Source organism: Nothoprocta perdicaria, unplaced genomic scaffold (assembly GCF_003342845.1).
Source record: "Nothoprocta perdicaria isolate Ctin4 unplaced genomic scaffold, notPer1 scaffold_6, whole genome shotgun sequence".
Lineage (NCBI taxonomy): Eukaryota > Metazoa > Chordata > Aves > Tinamiformes > Tinamidae > Nothoprocta > Nothoprocta perdicaria.
The window spans coordinates 6,728,798-6,738,194 of NW_020455865.1; the positions used below are offsets into that span (position 1 = coordinate 6,728,798).

The 9,397-nt window shown below is 46.8% G+C and overlaps 1 protein-coding gene across 1 annotated transcript in view; it reads right to left on the minus strand.

The window, feature by feature from the left end:
- The window catches only part of LOC112955981 (CMP-N-acetylneuraminate-beta-galactosamide-alpha-2,3-sialyltransferase 4-like), a 14,182-nt gene extending 10,526 nt beyond the window's left edge, over nt 1-3,656 (minus strand). The window contains exon 1 of the mRNA XM_026049462.1: nt 3,472-3,656. Within this exon, the coding sequence (XP_025905247.1) occupies nt 3,472-3,582 (111 nt within the window). The 5' untranslated portion in view covers nt 3,583-3,656. The remainder of the gene's footprint in view (nt 1-3,471) is intronic.
- Nucleotides 3,657-9,397: the final 5,741 nt, after the last annotated feature.

Genomic DNA, 9,397 nt, shown 5'->3' on the forward strand with positions numbered 1-9,397 from the left:
TTTTCTTTTCTTTTCCCCATCCTTCTCCTTTTTCCTTTTTCTTCTCTTCCTTTAAGGGGAATCTTTAGGGGAAGGAATGGGGAGTGTCCTTCACAAAGATCTCAAGGGTACAGGGAGGCCCTGATTTCAGGCTCACTGCAGGTGTAGAGCTATGAGTGGGTTATGTCTGTGTGTCTCCATGTCTCTTTCTCAGGCTGCAGCTGGGCTTCCTTCACTTAAAAATGCAGAAGAAGAGCTCTCTTCCTCCTTGCAGGCCAATTTGGCAGAGTTACAYGGGGCTTCCAGTTAAAAATGGGACACGAGGTTCAAGGAAGGTCTCTAGTTGCTCAGTAGAAATGGAACTGAGCTGCTTGTGGGTTTTCACCAGCACCCAATTCCTCGTGTTTAGCACAGCAATCACAACACATGCACATGCTCCCAAGTGCTTCTCTCTGCCCCATTCTGCTATTCTTAAGCCTTTYGGGTTTATTTCTGTAGAAGCGCTTTCTTTTTCTGTGTGATACTTTTGCTTTTCCCTCTTAATTAAAGCATTTGTCTCCACAGCAGGAAACATAAACTATGTGGSAGACAATTTTGATATATATTTTAAAGGAGGAAAAATTATTTAGCAGAGCAATTATCTTCAGATRCACACAGAAAGCATCACTAGCACTGTCCCCAGAAACCAGCAAAATGGGGAACAAAAGGGATACAYGGGAAGCTGCTCATTTAGAAGCTAGAAATAAGTGATGATTATGTTTTTAATTCCATGCCTAGAAATGAAGGGCTAGATTTTTTGGCATAGAAGAAGTCATTCCTTTTTTAAATMTAAAAGCAGGCGCTTTTCCCTAAAAAACAGCAAGTACCGGGAATAGCTAAAGTCTTTTGAAAATCTGCGGCTGAGTATTATCTGTGGAGAAAAGCTGGCTGCTAAGCAGTGGTGAATATCTACTTTTGTCAAAGTTTAATTGGGATCTGATGGCTGCTGCAAATGTGGTCAGGACTGTGAGTGCTGACTGTATCTTGGGTTTGGACATTAATTCCTASTGCTGTCCTATATGTTTCCTTGGCTGTGCAAGTGATCTGGAGGGACAGAAGCCCATTTATTTCTATGCCTCAGTTTCCCCATTTGCAAACTGCAGATTATCACAATTCTTTTCCTCACAAACAGGCTACAAAGCTGAACTCATTGGCACAGAGCAGCTGCTATGAGTCACTGCAGCAGGCCAAGAATAACTTAAAAATACCTAAAGATATGAGCCTTTTTCTGTTCTTCAGAGAGCAATTGATTAGCTGAGCTAGACTGGGATTTTTTGTCCATCAGACAGTGCAAACTTGGGGAAAAAAGTGGCCTAGAAAATGAGATTGTGTTCCCTCTGATTCTCCTTCTTTCTCCCTACACTACTCCTCTCCTTCCCTTGCTTCTCCCACCAAAAAAAAATAAAGGAAAATCAGCTCTAAATATTGGGTTTTTTTTTTTCACATCAGCCCAGCAGGAGAGGCAGAAACCAAATTACAACCACTGAGATAACCACCTGCACTCAGTACCAGGARGGTAGGTAGAGACAGCAGAATATTTTGCTTAAGGTTTCGAAAARAAAATCTATCTTTATTAAAATAAACAAATGTGAAAGAAGAAAAAGAAAGAAAATCAATCAGCTCGATTTAAAACAGGAAGAAACCAAACAAAGAGTATTCCATCCAGAAATGGASGAGAGCTGCACAAACCAAAACCCATCAGTTCTTCTCTTCTTTCGGAAAAGTCTTTTTTACTTTTTTTCTTTTGTTTTTACTTCCTCTCTTAATTCTGTACATTTTCTTCCAGGTATAATTTTTGCTAATTATGGAAAATGACTAAAGTGAACTTTTTTTTTTTTCCTATGGGGATGACAGGAGGAGGATAAGCAAAATCCATCTAACCTATGCCAACTAAAAGATTCAAGGGGACTGTGTTCTGCCAGATCTGGCAGTATTTGGAGCAGAACTTGATGCTTTTATCCCTCTTTAGTAGTTTTCTAAAAAGATTAAATAAATGCAAATAAACAAATATTTCTGGGGAGACTTTCATTCCTGCTGTATAGATTATCCTAGGAAACAAACAAACAAAAAAAAAGGCCTGTGTGTTTCAGGTTTTGTATTTGTCTCTGTGGTTCTCCTCAGTCTTCAGCCAGAGGATCAGTAGCTTCAGGAACTAGCAGACTGACAGATTCATTCGCTCTCTCCCAAAACCCAGTTACTGCCAGCATGATATTATCATGCAAGACCTGCACCAGAGGTTCCTGCCGACTGGTGTGGATTTGAAAACTGTCTCTCTGCCCGCAGAAGCTCAGGAGGAAAGCCAGATAGAGCCGCAGCAGCAGGGTCTGAGCGAGGGCAGCTTTCCTAAGTGGCCCAAGGTTGATGCACTTGATGCCTTTGGATACTACTGCTGAAATGAGCCCGGGAGCTGCACTGCCACCTGGCCCAGCATAGCATGGTCTGAGCCCAGCAAACCCTGCATGCAGCCACAAGGAGCCACAGCGCAAAGCATCTACCATGCATTTTGGAAGAAAGCAGCTCAGGGAGCCTGGCAGACCCTGGTCCGTGCAGTGCGAGATGGTGCAGTGGCACCACTGGTTCCTCCCTTCCCAAGGGGATCGAGTGCTCCAGGGGCTCGTGCTCCAGGCTCTGCCCTAAGTGGGTCTCGGGCATCAGGGCCACTCACCTGCCTGCCTTCCACACCTTGCCCCTGGAAAGCCACTGTGCCCGCAGCAGCTTCGCCTCCATGCAAGGGTTAAAAGTCCAACTGAGCCGCAGAGGAAGCGCAGCCGGTTTGCGCTCCTGCAGTGCCATCGTGTGCTTTTGACATGCATTGCAAATGCTCCAGTCTGCCAAAACTTGCAGGGGCCAGTAAGGCAGTAAGGAAGTAAGGCCAGTAAGGGAGTAAGGAAGTGCCCAGATAAACCCAAYGACCCTGCATGTCCCTGGACAATGCCCACACCAGCTCCTGGCAATGACAGTCCTGCCTGCCCAGGAGGAGGCCGCAGGTGAAAAATGCTGGCTTATCCACATGCAACATGCACTGAGATTTGGTCACAGGGAGTCCTGTGCTGTGGTGTTTTCTAGAGTACAAACAAATGACTGCTCCATRCTTTGCAGAAAAGTTGGCTCAATGACTTTATTATAACTCAAAACTGTGAAACCAAGAGGTGGCACAGCCAGCACAGCATTACTTTAGGTTGCCATTGTCTAAGGAAACCTTTTTTTCCTGAAGGAATGTAATCAAAACGTCACCTAATCACCTATTTAATCAAAAGGTGGGTAAAGATGTTGCTAGAGGATCCACAGACACATTTACAGGCTAGTTGCAGGGAGCACTCCAGCAAGGTGGGCACCCAACCTGAAACRAGACCCCTTCCCTTGCTGCCACCCCTCTGATGCCTCGCTACATGCATGCAGCAGCAGGCACACACTGACATGGACTTCACTGTCCTCATGCCAGTGTTGCGTTACCTTTCGGTGGCTCTGCATAACACCTACAGATGATTCCATGGGACCGGGGAAAGTATGAGACAAGCAGGGCACATTCCTTTCCAAAGAAGCTTCTGAGCCAGGRTGCAGCATGAAACCATGGCTGAAGACAGAGACATCATGTTTTAGCAGGCTCAACACCGTTCAACACACAGGAGGGAAACTAGCTCCACGTTTCATCAAAGGCTGGTGAGATCTCAGATGGGCTAGTTCAGGCTTCCAGGAAGGATCAGCTCCAAAGCAATCCATCTCTGACCACAAAGCCAGCTGGGTGCTAGCTCAGCTGTCCCTCATCTCCTCTCACACAAAGGGTTTTTCTTGCCAGCTGCAAGCAAAAGAAGTCCTATTTCCACGTACATCTGCACTGCCAGGCAGGCCAGCCAGGCGCTGCTGCCACTGAAACAGCTCAAGTCGCTCAAGCAAACAGGGGACACAGACAGCCTAGTCCCCCCTTAAAGGAGCCATACAGTGGAAAATGGAGATTTTGCCCTACGCTGCCCTCTATTTTGCCTGAAAAATTCCTCATCATGGAAATTTCCCAGCAGGCCCCTCTCTCTGCTTAATAAGCCCTGCTCCAGCGTGGCAGGTCCTCAGCTCCTGTCAGCAGGCACCGTGCCACRTTGTTAAGCAAGTCCATGGGAGAGAGCGCTCATTAACAACACCAGCAAACGGCGTCACAAAGCCTTGACAGCACCTACGGTGACAGCTGCAAAGTGCCCCGATAAGTGACGGCGGCAGCGACTGGCACGCGTGGCACGGTCTCCAGGCTGCCCCAGGGGAGCACGGAGCCAGGAATGGGGACATCCAGCAGCAGGGCTGTGAAAGGAGCGGCCTCCTGTGCCTTGCACGGCGTGGGACGGCAGGGTGCTGAGAGGTGAGGGCATCGCCGCGCTTCCTTGGCCTGTGCACATCTGGCGCCCCAGTGGGAAAAGGCACCTCACAGTGCTGCAGTTTCTTCGCTCTGGAGCCAGACTGATTTCACCTGTTCCATGCTTTATTTGTGGGTCTGGCCTCACCACGGTGCTAGCGCTGCACACTTCCCCCGTTCCCAGTCCTGTCGTCCTCTCCAGGGCATGACTCCAAATAAAACCCTCCCTCGGCCCTCATGTTTTCTGCCATTGCTGCGCTTACAGYTTCCTGAGCCCAGAGTTTTGGCGATTCCTTCAGCCCTCCAATGCTCCAGCTGCTTTCTTCCAAAGAAGACAGGCGAGCAGCCCCTGGAGCCTCAGCAACCCCGAGCTGCTCTGCAAGGCAAAAACAAGCTATCAAGGTGCAGACCCACAACCAGGGGATCCACGCACCCCTACAGCAGGGAGGACTGAGCTCCGCTCCCCCTGCCGCACCCTGAGCTCAGGCCCTTCCCATTCCCCCACCTTCACTTCCCTCTGGGTCCTTGCACAGGGACATCCCAGGGAAGGATGTGCCCGTGCGCGCCGTCTCAGGCCTGCCAGGAGGACTAGGAAAAAAAGCCTTAAAGCTTTGGGTTTAAAAGCAATTTTAAAAGCTCCATTGTGTGTGTGTGTGCTCCAAAACGACCCCCCCACCACGTGTCTCTCCTCACAGCAGCAGCTGCAGTCTCCAGGCCAGGGACCTGCGAGGTGCGGAGTCCCCCCGGGCCTCACAGTGGTGCTGCCCGGGGAGCAGCAGCCCCGTCCTCCCTCTTCCTTCCCCCTCTGGAAGCCATGGGCCAGGCTTGGCCCCAGATCCATGCCCGAGGCCCGTGCGAGTCCCAAGCAGCGCCTCTAGGCCAGGGCTGCTCCTAGGTGTCCCCAAGAGTCAGAGCAAGCGGACACAAATGCCGGGGCCACCATGTTGTCCTCCCCTCRTGCCCCAACAGGTCGTCCCCACCTGGCACCTACCTCCAACACGACACAAAACCTGCCTGGAGCTCCCTGACAGGGCAGCTCTTGCAGCCTGGCCCGGCCCTGGGCAGCCACTGCCACCTGCTGCCACCACCACCACAGGGACGCTTGTCAGCTCCCTTCCGCTAACATGGTGGCCCTTCCTTTCCTCGCTCTCAGGGACACTAGTGAGGAGCAGGCCACCACTTATGAGGCCTTGGCCACCTCTGGTGGTTACACACCCATACATGAAAAATCTTGATTCTTTTTACATGTATTCTGTTCCTTTTTTAAATCTTTCCAAGTATCTTCTCCACAGTCATAACAGCTAGAGACTCAGATGTCCTTCAAAATCAGTGGCTTGCAATTTCACATGATTCCTGGAGCCGGTGGCTTTCAAACAACACCAGACATCTCCCTGAAATCCCTGGAGATGACAACAGCAAGCCATTGGRGAGGGCTGGGGAGGGAATGGGCTTTTCTGGGAATCTGCTGTTCCAGGTCAGGAATCTGCAGCAGCCTCAGTGGGGCTTTCCTGGGGTAATTCATATTCATGGCAACTGGAGAAAAAGCAGAGGGATAAGGTAGGATGACAGGGAGGAACCTGGAGGAAAAAGTGTTCCCTAGGAAAAATTCAACTAGAAATCCTCTTCTGACAAAGCTTTTCCACTGAAATAATAACATTCTTTAGCAAACTAACAGAGAACCAAACTATTAAAAACTAGAATAAATAGTTTTGGAAATGCCACTGCCCCATTGCCTTATATTCCTTCTTTCCTTCAACAATAAAAATCTGTAGCTGGACTACTACTCACTGCACTACATGGCTGTGTTTCGTCATGATCAGTTATTACTTTTTAATGAAAAAAAAAAAAAAAGACATTTGGGAGAAAGCAGGTTCTTTTCAATCAAATCATAAAACCAAGAATCTKCCTGAACCCGATTCTGACAAGAATTTCTATTTAGAGGAAATTTATGCCAGTGCAAATGGATATAAAAACTTTAATTAGAGTAGAATCACAATATTTTACATTCCTTTTATAGTGGTCTACATGGCAGCAAAACCGTCATCGAAATTAAGGGCATTCCTACATTTTCATTTCTTCCTTTACTGATATTCTATACCTTTCCTAGTCCACTCTATCTGGAGGAAGGTTTCTAGYTAGGCATACCTGGCAAGGAGTTAAGGTAGGAGGTACACTGCAGATCAGCCCTCTACTTGGACTTTGGGTGATGAGGAAGAAAGGAAAGCAGTCTATTCAACCTCATGCTCTTTTGATAAAGTTTTATAGAAAAGGTGCTGTGATAGAGAGGGCAACGTTCCTAACATTCAGCATTCCTCTAACATTTTCCTTCTATATTTGAAAGCCAAAAACTTAGAACCAACTACTCTCTTAGTCCCTTCTGTACTTAAACATATGTTTAATTTGAAATCTCGTTGACAACAGTAGGATGCAAGTATTTTTTTGCTTAGATGCTCTCTTGTTGTGGGTGTCTAGCTACCGATCAGCCCTGTCCCTCTTCCAGCCCCCGCTTTGAGTCACACTTCCCAATTTTTGCTGGTGTTGTAGTCTATTTTAATAGACTGGAAAGAGAAGCCTCTTTAGACTCTTAGTGGCAATCAGTTACAGCCTAGCTTGGAATTGCAGGATTGCTGCCTTTCTGCATTACATCTGCATATCCCCCAAAAAACCCTGCTCTCCAGTTGCACAGTGGGAATAGGCTGGCTTCCAAGTGCTCCCCGTGCTCAAAAGGTRCCAGGCAGCCCTGTGCCTGCTCAGCATCCAGCATTGCTATAAGGGCCAAGTCTACACAGTGTTTTGGTGCAGAGGCAGAGGAAAACATGGCTTTGATTAGAGATAAGCAAGATGTTTTCCATTCAACACTTTAAAAAAGATATTAGGATCAATGCAGCAACTTTTCTTTAAACACCATCAGCAGAAGACAGAGATCCAGAGTTARGAGGAAAACAAGCTGACCGACATGAGAATACAGGCCTTTGATTTCATCTTATTCCTGGGCCAAAACAACCAGCCCCTAGGAGCATGGTACACACAGCAACATCATTTTTTGGCTTGGAGACATTGCTCAGGAGTGGGGGAAACCACAGTTGGTCCTGTCGCAGCGGGGAGGTCTGAAGCAGCAGTTCGCAGTCACATACTGGCTCCCACTGGGGATGGGCACTGCTGATAATTGCCTCTATTCTTCTTCAGAGAGGGTTGAGTCCTACCAGGACAACCAGGAGGTTTCATGAGCMTATTTTAACAGGATGCCTGCATTATTATTATAATGCCCTGCATTAGGGCCAGAGCAAATCACCAGAGCAGACAAAGTCCAAGGGCTCTGCCAGACATCTCCCAGGAAATCACTGTTTTAGCTGTGTTATTTTCCACTTGCTGTCTACTACCTGTATCAGCACGGCATTACTATCCCATACTGAAGTCAGTGTAGCCATAATCAGGCTCAGCACAACCAGTCGATCCCCCCACAGACATCTGCCAGAGCCTTCATTCACCACGTGGAGAGGCAGAGGAGGAAGCACGAAGGCTCCGTGTGYGAGCTGCCAGCCACCCACTTGCATCTGCCAAACCTTCCAGCAAGCTCCCCTCACCCAGATGAATCGTGTAGGTTTGGTCATGCCACTGAGGAGCATCACTACTTCAAATCATGAGATTGATTTAAAAATAATAAACAGTGATAAATAATAAATGTTCGCTTCTTTTTCCTCTCTCTAGGGTTTTGGAGGGAGTTTTTTGAGACTTCAGAACTCCTGTTTTCATGTTCTTCTCTATGGCTGTGATGGCTAAAAGTTTGCATTTCCTTTAGCAAAACTGTAACTCTCTCTTCATTAAAGGGCTCCAGAAGTCAGCTTAAAACTTAAATAAAGAAACAAATATCCTTGAATTTGCAATAAAACCCACCACCAGAACAGGGTACAGTGAAAGTAATTTGCTTACCTGTAAATCTCATTCTATTAAGGTGCAAGTGAAGTGGGTATAAACTGACATAAGAACAGGGTTTTTTTTTACACCCTTTAAGTAATTCATGCAACTTCAGCAGATGGTCTTTCTGCCTGCAAAAATGTTCTCTTTGCAATGTTCCTTCTTGCTTTTTCGACCGCGGACACTCGTCTCCTTCCCTTTAATGCAGAAGATTTGCAAATAGACCATAATATGGATAAAGATTCACGCTCCCCACTAAGCTCACAACTGGAGGTACAAGAGGCAGGTAATTTTAGCTTGAACACACCCCCAGCTGACTTAACCTGCGAAATGAGACTATCTACTACAGACTTACTGATTCTCATCTCTATTAGCCTGGGTATCTCTGCTGCCTATTTTGTSAGCCAAATATGTCCAAGAGATGGGAAGTAAAGAGAGAATGAATTTTCACTGTCTTTTTAATGCAAGAACTGTGATCATCAAGTTAAATTAGCAGGTGATATGCTGAAAACAAAATAAGATGTACACCCTCACACAGTGCATAATGGAATGCTGAGACTATTTGCGTCAAGATATGTTGGATGTTCAAAGTTTGCAGGAGTTCAAAAAGTGACTAGGCAAGTTCATGGAAGAAAATTCCAATAGAAGCTAGCAAACACAAAGATCTCCCTGCACTGCAGATTGCTGGAAGCTGCTAGAGAAATGGTGCTGTATGTCTGACCTCTTCATATGCATGTCCTAGAGTGTCCATCATTGGTCGCTGTCAGAGACAGGCTACTTGGCTAGATGGACTTTTGTTCTGACCCAATCTGGTCATTCTTATTTCCTTATTCATACTGGCATATCAGCACCTGAGGGAGGATAGATCTGTGTCACTGAGAAGTTTCTCTATTTTCAGAAAAGAGACTCTACTAAAGGCTGAATTTCATCAGAAATCTCTGGAGGGGCCCTGGGAGGACAGGTCAAGGGTGCAAGGACTATCTGAACTGGAACAACCCCAAAACAACTAGTGGTTTTTTTTTTTTTTTTAATAGACAACACTGTCAGGTAGCTTGGATGGAAAATTTTTTCTATTGGCTCTAAAGGCTCAGTCTGGCAAAGCGTGTGACTGCAGATTGTGAGTGT